Source organism: Pyrus communis, chromosome 12, assembly GCF_041283825.1.
Source record: "Pyrus communis isolate YQ-2024b chromosome 12, ASM4128382v1, whole genome shotgun sequence".
NCBI lineage: Eukaryota > Viridiplantae > Streptophyta > Magnoliopsida > Rosales > Rosaceae > Pyrus > Pyrus communis.
The window spans coordinates 1,089,298-1,101,989 of NC_142576.1; the positions used below are offsets into that span (position 1 = coordinate 1,089,298).

The 12,692-nt window shown below is 39.9% G+C and overlaps 2 protein-coding genes across 5 annotated transcripts in view; one reads left to right on the plus strand and one right to left on the minus strand.

The window, feature by feature from the left end:
- LOC137744736 (uncharacterized) overlaps positions 1–12,692 on the minus strand; it is a 37,320-nt gene that overhangs the window by 8,829 nt on the left and 15,799 nt on the right. The window lies entirely within an intron of this gene.
- Positions 201–4,811, plus strand: LOC137745404 (disease resistance protein RUN1-like). 4 transcript variants are annotated; one of them, XM_088681262.1, is made up of 6 exons: positions 201–1,010; positions 1,374–2,460; positions 2,575–2,856; positions 2,961–3,797; positions 3,898–4,526; positions 4,559–4,811. In XM_088681262.1, the coding sequence occupies exons 1-6, from the start codon at positions 235–237 to the stop codon at positions 4,653–4,655; spliced, it is 3,708 nt and encodes a 1,235-aa protein (XP_088537388.1). In that variant the 5' UTR covers positions 201–234; the 3' UTR covers positions 4,656–4,811. The 4 variants fall into 4 exon arrangements, with proteins under 4 accessions (XP_088537388.1, XP_088537386.1, XP_088537389.1 ...); XM_088681260.1 differs by having other exon boundaries at positions 3,898–4,466; positions 4,562–4,811; XM_088681263.1 differs by having other exon boundaries at positions 2,578–2,856.

The window sequence follows — 12,692 nt, forward strand, 5'->3', positions numbered from 1 at the left end:
AATCACAAGTCAACTTTCCATGTGGAATTTGGCATTATAGTGGAAAAATAGAGCACCTCCTAGAATTTAGGGTGTAAAACCCTAACTCAATTTACCAAGACTCAAGTCTTCAGTCAACTACGCCGCCGCGTAGGCGGATTTATTAATTATAAGAAGAAGAAAGTAGTTCTGGTAGAAAAAAAGAACATCAATATCGCCAAACAACCTTCAATTTGCCTAAAGAAATTGAAGGCAATGGATAACTGGTCGAGCTTCGGGAAGTTGTTAATTATGGTGCTGGTGTTACTGTCCTACCACTATGCTCATCGCAATTCCGGTCTTGTCTTTGATGTCCTCATCTTCCTCCTCTGCTCTCTCAGCCTCGTCTTTCGCCAAATGAATATCTCTGTCCCTGATAAAACCTTGTCCTCGTCCTCGTCCTCGCCCTTGTCCTCGCCCTCATCCTCATCGTCCTCCTCCACCTCCTCCGCCTCAACCTCATCCTCCTCTACCTCATCCACCTCCTCACCCTCAATCTCATCCTCATCGTCCTCCTCCGCCTCCCCGTCCTTGTCCTCCATCTCAAAAGGCTCGCTTTACGAAGTGTTCATAAGCTTCAGAGGCGAAGACACACGTAAAAACTTCACGGGCCACCTCCACGAAGCATTGACAAAGGCCGGAATCAACGCCTTTATTGACGACGAACTAAGAAGAGGAGAAGATATAACTACCGAACTTGTGCGAGCAATCCAGGGTTCTAGGATCTCTATCATCGTCTTCTCAAGATGGTACTCCGACTCCAGCTGGTGTCTCAAGGAGCTGGTTAAGATCATGGAGTGTAGAAGAACGCTAGGGCAATTAGTTTTGCCAATATTCTATGACGTTGATCCTTCGCATGTCAGGAAACAGACTGGTAGTTTTGCACAATCGTTTCTGAAACATACAGATGAAAAAAAGGTGGAGAGGTGGAGAGCTGCTCTTACTGAAGCTTCGAATTTGTCTGGCTGGGATCTCAGAAAAACTTTGGACGGGTACTTACTAATTTCTTTTCTTATGAATTAAGGCTTTAACGTACCTTTGCTTATTAATTTGGAATCATGCGATTTCTTAGGCCTCTGTAATAAAATCATACAATAAAGCTTAAACTGTTAAGGCTACACTAATCACAGTTGGGAAGCCGCCGGCGACTGGCTGCGAAGGGAAGGGATGCTGGTTTTTTTGTTTGTGTTTCTTATTTAAATTTTAATTGATGTTTGCTAAGTTTAAACACATCACCTCAAAAAAAATATGTCTTAATTAAAATCTCTATTCATGATAAATAATTTTGTGTATTAATTAGTTCAATTTCGTTGTATAACAATCTTTGTTTTGCTTCTCAACTTGACTAATGCCAGGCATGAAGCAAAGTTTATCAGGATGATTACCAATGACGTCACTACGAAGTTGAACAACAAATACTTCGACGTAGCGCCCTATCAAGTCGGAATACATACTCGAGTGCTAGATATTAGTAATTATTTAGGCATCGGAGATTCATATGATGTTCGTGTGATTGGAATTTCGGGCATGGGTGGAATAGGTAAAACAACGATTGCTAAAGCCATTTATAACATATTTTATGAAAGGTTTGAAGGTAAAAGTTTCCTTGAAAAAGTGAGGGAAAAGAAACTAGAAAAATTGCAAAAACAACTTCTTTTCGATATCTTGCAAACCAAGACAAAGGTAAGCAGTGTTGCTGCAGGGACCGCCTTGGTAAGGGAAAGATTTCGAGGCTTAAAGGTACTTGTCATAGTTGATGATGTAGACAATGTGAAGCAGCTACGCGAATTAACTGGAAATTGCCACTCTTTTGGCCCGGGGAGCAGAATCATCATCACAACTAGAAACGAACGTGTGCTAAAAGAAGTTGCAGTTGATAAGATATATCGGGTGAAAGTAATGGACCAAGAAGAAGCTCTTGAGCTCCTAAGTTGGCATGCTTTCAGAAGTAGTAGTTGTCCTAGCCAATATCTTGTGCTTGAAAAAGAAGTTGTCAATTACTGTGGAGGATTGCCGCTGGCTCTTGAAGTTTTAGGATCTACTCTTTTCAAACGAAGTGTAGATGAATGGAAAAGTATATTGGATGAATTGAAAATGATTCCTCGTGGAGAAATTCAAGCACAACTGAAAATAAGCTACGACGGGCTAAATGATAATTACAAGAGGCGGATATTCCTCGATATAGCTTGTTTTTTTATCGGAATGGACAAGAATGATGTCGTGCAAATCTTGGATGGTTGTGGCTTTTATGCAACAACAGGAATCAAGGACCTCCTTGACCGGTGCCTTGTAACTATTAATAGAGAAAACAAGATTATGATGCATGATTTGCTTCGGGATATGGGCAGAGATATCGTGCATGCAGAAAATCCCGATTTCCCTAGAGAACGGAGTAGATTGTGGCATCCTGAAGATGTAAAAGATGTATTGATAGACAAATCTGTAAGTACTTTCCTAATCAACTTTTATGTTAAACCTGTAAGCATATGTAAGTTAGTAATCTAACTTTTTTTCATGCAAAGCCTTCTCTTATTTGGAGTCTGTTTTTTCGGATAGCAGGGAACTGAAAAAATTGAAGGTCTGGCTTTGAATTTGCTGAGTCTTAAAGAGACTAGTTTCAGTACTGAGGCGTTTAGAAATATGAAGAGACTGAGATTGCTCCAACTAAACTACGTTCGACTCGCTGGGGGATACCAATATCTTTCCAAAAAATTAAGATGGTTGTGCTGGCATGGATTCCCATTGGAGTTCATACCAGTAGAACTGTGTCAACCAAACATAGTCGTTATCGACATGCAGTACAGCAACCTCAGACAAGTTCTTTGTGAGTATTCTGGGGTAAGTACAATGCGTAACCTGAACCAAATTAGGAATCATTTTTATGCTCTCTGTATCTTCTTTTTGGATTTAAATTTTTTATTTCAATTTGATTTTTCTAACAGTTGCTTGAGAAGTTGAAGATTCTGAATCTCAGCCACTCCCACGATCTAACACAATCGCCAGACTTCTCGAAATTCCCAAATCTTGAGAAATTGATACTCAAAGACTGTAAGAGGTTGGCTAAAGTTCACAAGTCCATCGGAGATCTCAAGAGTCTTGTGTTAGTGAATTTGAAAGACTGTGAAACGCTTAAGGCTCTTCCGAGGAGTTTCTACAAGTTGAAATCTGTCAAAACTCTTGTTCTCGATGGTTGTTCAAGATTCCAAAGCTTGTCTGAGCACTTGGGAGAAATGGCATCACTGGTCACTCTTCATGCAGATGGAACAACCATAAAAAAAGTACCACCTTCGATCGTACGACTAGAGAAGCTCGAGTGCTTATCTTTGAGTAAATTGAAGTGTTCTTTGCAGCTACCTTCCTTAGGAGGTTTACGCTCTTTGACAAGCTTAATTTTGGCGGACAGCAATATAGAGGAAGTGCATAATGATATTGGGAGTAGTCTACCTTGTTTAGTGGAGTTACGTCTAGATGACAATAATTTTGGGAGCCTTCCAAGCCTCAGTAGCCTCTCCAAGCTTTTTATACTATCCTTGAATGGTTGCAGAAACCTTGTCGAGATTACAGATTTACCAAAAAGTTTGGGTTTCCTGAACATGGACGATTGCTCTGCATTCGAAAGGATGCCAGATTTTTCAGGCATGTCGACAACGGTGATTCTCTTTTCCCCGAAACTCATTAAGTTTCCAGGCTTGGATAGTGCGTTAAACTCGGGACTCACACTTTGTATGATAACACACAACAATGTCACAGATTTCCTTCTTAAGGATAGCACGATACAGGTACTCTCTCTCTTCCACACCACCCCCCTCCCCTCCCTCCCTCGCAAATATGTGTGTTATGTATGTATTACTCACACAAATGTTGTTCAACATTGTATAGGGATGGACAGGAGGTGGAACCATGACTCTTGTAGGAAGACAAATTCCCACTTGGTTCAATCATGTCAACGAGGGTACCCAAGTCTCTTTTGAAGTGCCTAAGGAAATTGGTTGTAATGCAAAAGCATTGGCTGTGTGCCTGGCTTCTGCTCCTCATGATTACATCAGCTCATGTTATATTTATGTTATTAATCACACCAAGGGTACTAGTTTTTATGTCGAAATAGAAGATGTTTTTACCTTTGAAGAGATCCTTTGGTTGGGAAATTTATCGTTGTCGGAAACTGAGTTCAATTTGGAAGAAAGCGATTTGGTCCATGTTATTGCACATTGTCCGGTGAAGAAAATAGGGGTACGTTTAGTATGCGACAAACTTATGACTTTCGAAGGTTCATTATTTGATTACCATTATATCCCTTACAACCGGGCCTTAGAAAAAATTTCTACCGAAGTTGATGATTTTGATGGGGATTATGAAGATGATGATTTTGATGAGGATGATGACAACACGATGAGGATTTTGATGGGGATGATAAGGAGGATTCATATGAGGGTGGTGAGGAGGAAAGGGTACAAGGCGATGATAAGGACCAACAAGGTGCGGAATACAATGATGAGGGTGATCATGAGGTGGACCAAAGCTAAGAAACTTTCATGAGGAGGAGGAGGTGGAACAAGAAGATGATGAGGACCAACAAGGTGCAGATGGTATTGAAAAGGATGATGATGAGGAGGACCCAGACACCGACGACTATGTAAGCTAGGAAACTTTCTGGTTCAATCAGCTAGTTTGCAGATAGAGTCTGTATTTTTTTGCATGCCTTGATCTGTTTTTAATATGTTCTCTCTTTTTGAACTTTCTTGTTTCTGTGGTGGTTTAATTTAACTTATTAATGCCTTGATCTGTTTTTAATATGTTCCCTTTTCTTCTCATGTAGTCGCCAACTGTAAGCATCATTCTCTGGGACTTGGCACCCAACTATTGCTTTTATTCGCTGCTTTCTTGCCAGGAACCTTTTCTGAGCACCCTGTGCCTTTCCAAACTTCTGAAGAGCTCAAAATTATGCTTTAGATTTGACTCTGTTCCAAAATCAACAAGGGCACTCGTATCAATCAATTTCCCCGCACCAGCCGCAGCTTCCAAAGCTGCTGCAGTTGCCGCCATGTCTGCCCGTACTGCTCCCACCACTGATAGTCCTAGATTTTGACCTCCTAATTCCAACCCTCACAACGCAAACCACAATTAACTCTTCCAGGAAGGGCTCCATAAACCACTTTGCAAGTTTCGACCTTTGAATGGTAATCTCTTTTATATCATCAAAAGTTGGTCCCTCTGACCTTTCATCATCATTATCAATCATTGCATCATTGATGCGAGATTTTACTTGACACTCAAATTAAACCCTCGTTTGACAATTGTAGTAGAATGGATAAGTGAGGGATCGTTCTAGACCGGGGATTAGGAGGGCTTGCTAAAACCTTCTAAATTGACTTAAAAACATAAAAACTAAATTAAAATACTCTTAACAAGACTACTATGACTCAGAAAGGCTTTGAAAAACTCAAATTGTCTAAAACAATCAAATTGACTCAAATAGAAGCTAGAACTTGATTTAGACGAATTTGCAATTGTTTATGACTCCAAAAGCTTAAAGATACAAAAATAAAACAAATACGAATGATTAAGACTTAACAAAATAGGGGGGGGAATTGTGGTTGGACGATATTAAATTAAAAAGACAGAATATAATTAAAGGCAAAATGTAAATATGAATGTGATAAAAATATGGATGATGGAATAGCCAAGGGGTTCTTCTCCACACATGTTACACTTGCAAAACAAAATTGATTCTCAGTTGGTCTTTCGATAAGTTGTGAAACTCAATGCTCCAAGTTAATTAGATCCGCTTAGATTAACTTTCAGATTTCCCTAAATTCGTTGGATTGAATGGAATACGCATTACAACCAAATTATTCTTAATCAAAGTCCCTAACTATGGAATACGCATGATAGAGACATTCAACAAAGATCATTAAGTTCAACGGAAATCATAAACATCGACGAGGCAATCGTTACTATGGAATACGCATGAAACTTATGCCAAGAATTCGTTTAACGCGATTGTTTATAAGCAACCTCCACTACTTGTGAATATATGTTCATAGCGATTAGGTGAAATTCACTTATATTTTAGCGTCATATTTATGCATGAAAATTAAGCTTGCAATCTCAATGAACATACATAAATAAGTTATCAATCAAACAGTTAAACGAATTGAATCCACAACTTATGAAATTCCAACCAAACGTAATCAATTCAAATTGCAAATATAAACATAGTTTCGAATCACCCCCTAGCTAAAGGGGGTTTAGTTCCTCATAACTTTGAAATCAAAGAAACACCTAAACATTCCAACAACTCAAACGTGAATTGTATGAACGTTTAGGCACTCTTCTCTTCCTTTCTCATACGTACAAAACAAAGAGAATTAAATTTAAACTTTGAAATCAAAGAAACACCTAAACATTCCAACAACTCAAACTTGAATTGTATGAACGTTTAAGCACTCTTTTCTTCCTCGTTGTTGTAGCACAAGGTCTAAGGTGAGCTTAAGGGCTTTAGGTGTATGTGGAATGGAGTAGGGAGTGGTTGGAGATGGAAGAATGAAGAGAAAATATGCAGAAAATGAAGTGGGACTCACGGCAATGCAATGGGTTTGTTGCTTGGTGTTTGTAACTGAAAATGTGTATGGAAGAGTAAGTGAATTTTGAGGAGTGTTGGATGCTTATTTATAGGTGAAATGGGGGAACAAAAGAGGGAATATTGCAGCTAGGAGGGGATGAATGATTATGGGTGCATGTGTTTGGAATAATGAAGGGGGAATGTATGTAATAAAACAACTAGGAAAAGTTATGAAAAGCTGGAAATGGGAGTGGGAACTCACGGCAAAGTGTTTTGGGGTTGGTTCTTTGTGGTTGTGATGCATGTGATTACATGTGTTGATTGCTAAGGTGTGTGATGATGAGTGTAAGTGGAATAAAGAATGAATGAAGGCATGTGAATTAGGTGGGAAAGAGGTGGAAATGGAATGTTATGCAATGATAATGTCTTGTAAAGATACTAATAAATAATGCATGTAGGGTTAGGAAATAAAATCATAACTTAAAGGGGGAAGATTAAAGGGTGTTGAAAGGTTTTGCATGGCTTTGAAGTGATTGTGGATTGGGCTAGAGTTTAAGTACATGAAATGGACCCAAATTGCTCCCCCTTGCATGGCAAGGAATGGTGTTTGTGTTAAGCCCAAGGCAAGGTGAATGTAATTGGGTTAGGGCCATTGTTTTGTGTCTTCAAGTGCATACAAGGCCTTCAAATTCGTCCATCCTCTTGGCTCCATGGATAAGCTATCCAATCCATGCCCAAAAATGCTCCAAATGGCCTCAAAATGCACTTTCTTGCTCCCTAGGCCCTTAGAACCTAAAAACACACAAAAGAAGCATAAAGGACTAAAATAACGAGAGAAACATAACGTAAATGCACGAGAACAAGCCATTTAAGTCGCATGAATATGCTCCTATCAAATACCCCCACACTTAGCTTTTGCTAGTCCTCGAGCAAAACAGAATAAAAACAAATAAACAAAACGACACTAAACACGTAAAACACAACCTAAACCTTCCAACAACCGTCTTAGGGATTTCCAATGCACATGACAAGTTAAAAATCATCATTCTCACAGATTTTAGTCATCTTCACACTTAAGTACATTCTTAATCATAGTCACCATATACTAGTTCACAATTAAGCATTTAAAACCATGTTTTGAATGTAGTAACATGCCTTAGAGAATTTGCTCAATTCCTTACAAGATATGAACTCGATTCTCACTCAGATTTTCTGACTACACACCCTAAACTAGTTATATGTGAGAAGATTGATGTAAACATAAAAACGAACACTCACATATATGTATTTCAAAGGAAGCAATTTCTGGAGTTAATAAGCATGTTTAGATATGATCTCATGAATGGAATGCTACTACTTAGATGCGAGAACCAGTGACACCATAAGCTCATACCAAGTTCAAACTCCACAAATTGAAATACACAACACTCAAGATAGAAGTCAAGGGTTGTAACGGGGCTTGGGGTATGTTGATAACAAAGAAGGGATATGGAAAACAAAGGTTCTTAAAGAAATAGTGAGCAAAGCATTTGAATCAACTTAGAATTCACTTTTGAATGAAAACTCAACTTTTGAACAGAAAAAGGGAGAATTTAGACAATTTACGCCCAGAATTGGTGTTTTGGAACCTTTCTTCAATCACTTATTCTTTTTTTTTTTTTTTTTTTTTTTTTTTTTTTTTTTTTTTTTTTTGAATCTCAAAACATAAACACTTAAACATTCTCTCCCCCACACTTATTTTCTTTCATAATGTAACTCAAAAGGAATTCAATTAAGTCATGCTCACTATCTTTTAAGAACAAGGATGGGGATTGTCCTAAACTAGGCTAGGTGAGGAAAAAGTGGGTTAACAAAGAACATGGGCTAACACGGCTCAACGGGGGTACAACTTACAACATATACGAAATATGGGAAGTGAGGCTATTTGGCTATGGTGGCAACTACACAACTTCATCTTGAATATGTGTTATGCAAATCAATAACATGCTTTGAATGAAATGGGCATGAGTTCTAGCATTTGGAACTATATGATGAAACGCCTTCTAAGTAGTAACCAAGCAAAGAATAATGAGATCATGCAACGACTTTAGAAAACAAGAAATCACAGATTATACTCTCCAAAGAACGTTATAGGCTCAAGTCTCTCAGGGTTGTAGCATTTGTTTGAGTTCTTTCCTTCAGGCATGTTACAAAAACTAAATTTTCTTTTATGATTGCATGTGAAGTCATACATTATAACCATAACCAAGCATATACCAAGAGTAAATCAAACTTTTCTCTATGTTAATAACTCTTTTTAACAGTCATGCAATTACAAACCAAATCCTTATTATTGTGTTGGAAGGTATCCTAAGACACAAACACACACACAAAAACAACTTTAAAACAACTCTTTTTGGGTTTTTCAAAACAATTTTTCAAATTTTTATGGGATTTTCGAATTTTTAAGACAAAACACACTAAAACAGTTTTAAAACAGTGAGAAACAACATGTGAAGTGATAGGTGAATAAATCCCACGAATTTGCATCAAATATACTTAGTTACCCCCCCCCCACACTTAAATCAAACATTGTCTTCAATGTTTTAAGCATAGATTCACACAAAGCATAAGTAAATACACAAAAAGCACTTAAACATACTAAACATGGCATAATGTAATTAACAAAGAGAAGAGTTTAGAGACGCAAATCTGGTTATAGAGTGTAAATTCCATCTTCTCCTTGGTAATTGCATTGAGGCTTTTGATCTTTGTGATTCCACAGGCTTACTCTTGAACTGGTTTCTGCCCATCGTTGATTTTCCTTTGTGCTACTTCTTGAACTGGGCAGCAGGATGGTTCTTTTGGTCTCCCCCGAAGGTCTGAGCTTATCCCTTTTATCTGTTTCTTTGTTCAATCTTTCCAATTCGTATTGAAAAGGGTTGGAGGATAACTCAGCCTATGTTTGTCTCCACATGCTTCAATGTATCATTTGCACTTGCCTTACTCGCTCCCCTTTGCAGAAGTGGTCCCTTCTCCGGAAGTGTATCAACCGTTGAAGATGACTACTTGAGAGCAACGCTAGGTAAGCAATCAGGAATAGATTCCAGGCAGTTGGCTCCAGAACGAAAGACTGACTCCAAGTGCCGGCTGATTGCTTGTTTTACTTTGCCATGCGAGTAAGAACAAGGACAAAGAAAAAGACAGGGAAAGAGCATGATATGAGATACTTTTGCTTTTGACCTTGATGATATGAGATACCTTTGCTTTTGAAGAAGCGGTGAATGAATCAGCACATGTATTTGTTGTGCTGTTTCCTCCTGGGTCATATGTACTCCAGGCATCTGGTATCATCTTTGGGGAAGAAGAAAGAATTGAGTCTTTCGAAAGGCTTTGCTGGGAGTACGCCCTCAGAGGTGAGGGAGAGTTGGGCATTTTTCTTCAGGTTTGCCCTGCCATAAAAGACGAAGGTCGACATATATAGAGATAATATCAAGTGGTGGTATTTTTTACCTTTGTCGACAAACGTTTTGATCCCGCAAATCTGGCTTTTTGAAATAGTGGCGCCTCTTCGATCTCTGAACACGCCTCTTCGATTTCTGAACACGCCTCTTCGATTTCTGAGCAGGCGCCCCTTCGATTTCTGAACGACGCCCCTTCGCTTTCTGAACGACACGTGGTAGTGCAGATGCGGCTCCTTTTGACAAAGCTGCACGCGTCTTCTGAAAAGCAGAGAAAGCGTCGCCGAACTTTGCGCTTGTCGGCTAAAGACGTGTAATTGAGATGATGGCCTCCACGTGTTATCAGCTTTGTCAGATATCTTTTGACAAAGCTGAACGCGTTTTCTGAAAAGCCGCGAATGCGTCGTCGAAATTTGCGGAGGAAAATCCGGATCTCTGAATCGGTGGACGCGTCGCCATGGCTTTTTATGGAGCTATCGATCACCCCAACAAATACACTCTGAAGAAATCCCATTCTTGAAAAATCGACTCCGGCCCTTTGAGAATTAACTCCATCCACCCCTTGAACACTTTTGAAAAATGGGAAACTCATCGAACCTTAGCTTGGAATTGAGCCTTAGCAGTGATGCGGGCGCACCGCGTCAAGGTAACGTATGGCGCCCTTCTTTCTTTTCTTCTAACGGTCCTCTCACAGGTGAAGACTCCGTGATGCAGGACGCCACAACAGCTACAATAGTAGCTAGGAACCTCCTCACTCCGAAAGATAGTAGGCTGCTGTCAGGACGGTCCGATGAGTTGGCCGTTCAAGAGTCCCTCGCACTTAGTGTTCAGTGTGCGAGTTCTGTGTCCAACATGGGCCAACGCCTGCTTGCCCGCTCCCGTCAGGTGGAATCATTGATGGCAGAGGTGGAAAGTCTCAAGCAGGAGATCCAGCAGCTGAAGTATGAGAATAGAAGTTTGCACGTGCTTGCAAACAACTATTCGACGGGCATGAAGAGGAAGCTTGATGAGCTGCAAGAGTCTGAAGGTCGGATTCACAGTGACCGTCAAAGGTTTTCGTCTTTCCTCCAGAGGCACCTTTTTCCTGGCTCATCCAGCGCTTGGCCAAGTATTGAGGCCTGGAATGCTCTATCTTCGATGCCTTCTGCTCCTATGCCTTCCGCTCCGATGCCTTCTGTTCCTACGCCTTCCGCTCCTACGCCTTCTGTTCCTACGCCTTCCGCTTCAAGAGTAAAGCCACGTAGTGGGGCCTCAAGCAAACACCCTTTGTGAAGCACCATCTTTCTTTGTTTAGCAGTGCCTATCAATAAATCAAACATTTTCTCAATGTTACAATCATAGACTCACACAATTAATAAACAAACAAACAATAACAACTAAACAACCTAACAAGGCAGAAACGAAATAGCAACAAAGAAAAGAAATTTTTTTTTTTTTTTTTTTTTTTTTTTATCAAATTTTCGGAGTTTTATACCAAGACACTATAAAACACACTAAAACACTCTAAAAACGCTTAAAACATCAAGAAACAACATTCTAAGTGAAAGGTGAATAAATCCCACGAAATTCATGCAAATACAAATTGTTTACCCCCCCCACACTTAAATCAAACTTTGTCCTCAATGTTTTAAGCAGAAAGTCACAACAGAGCAAGCAAATAAACAAATTCGAGAAAGAAAGCAAAGTAAAGGCAGTAAAGAAAAAGAAAGGAATAAAAATAAGTCTCTTAAAGGGGTTTCCAAGTTCTTCTCTATTCGGATGCATGGGTTGCCTCCCACGAAGCGCTTTCTTTTACGTCTTGCAGCCGGACGGTACCTCCGTTTAAGCTTGACTAGGTTCCACGGCATGGAGGGGTACCTCCTCCACGACATGCTCCTCAAACATCTCGTAATAGGGCTTCAATCGATGCCCATTCACTTTGAATTCTTGCTGCGTCCTTGAACTTTTGATTTGCACTGCACCATGAGGGAAAACATTAGTAACAACAAACGGGCCAATCCATTTAGAACGCAACTTACCAGGAAACAAACGTAGGCGAGAGTTAAAAAGTAACACTTTCTGCCCAACTGTGAAGGTCTTGGTTCGAATCATTTTATCATGGAATGCTTTGGTCTTGGCTTTGTACATCCGGGCATTCTCATAGGCTTCATTCCGAATCTCCTCAAGTTCATTCAATTGGAGCTTCCTATGAACTCCCGCTGCATCTATGTCCATGTTGAAAATCTTCACGGCCCAATGTGCCTTGTGCTCTAACTCTACGGGCAAATGACATGGCTTACCATAGACGAGCCGAAAAGGTGACATCCCAATGGGTGTTTTGTATGCCGTACGATATGCCCACAGTGCATCATCTAAACGTAAGCTCCAATCCCTCCTTGTTGGTCCAACGGTCTTCTCCAAAATTTGTTTGATTTCTCGGTTAGACACCTCGGCTTGGCCATTTGTTTGAGGATGGTAAGGTGTGGAGACCTTATGGTTGACATGGTACTTTCTTAGCAACGCCTCAATGGTCCGATTGCAAAAGTGAGACCCTCCATCACTTATGATTACTCTCGGCATTCCAAACCTAGCAAAAATGTTAGTTTTCACGAAATCTGCAACCACCTTAGAATCGTTAGTACGGGTGGCTTTTGCTTCCACCCATTTAGAAACATAATCAACGGCTAGCAAGA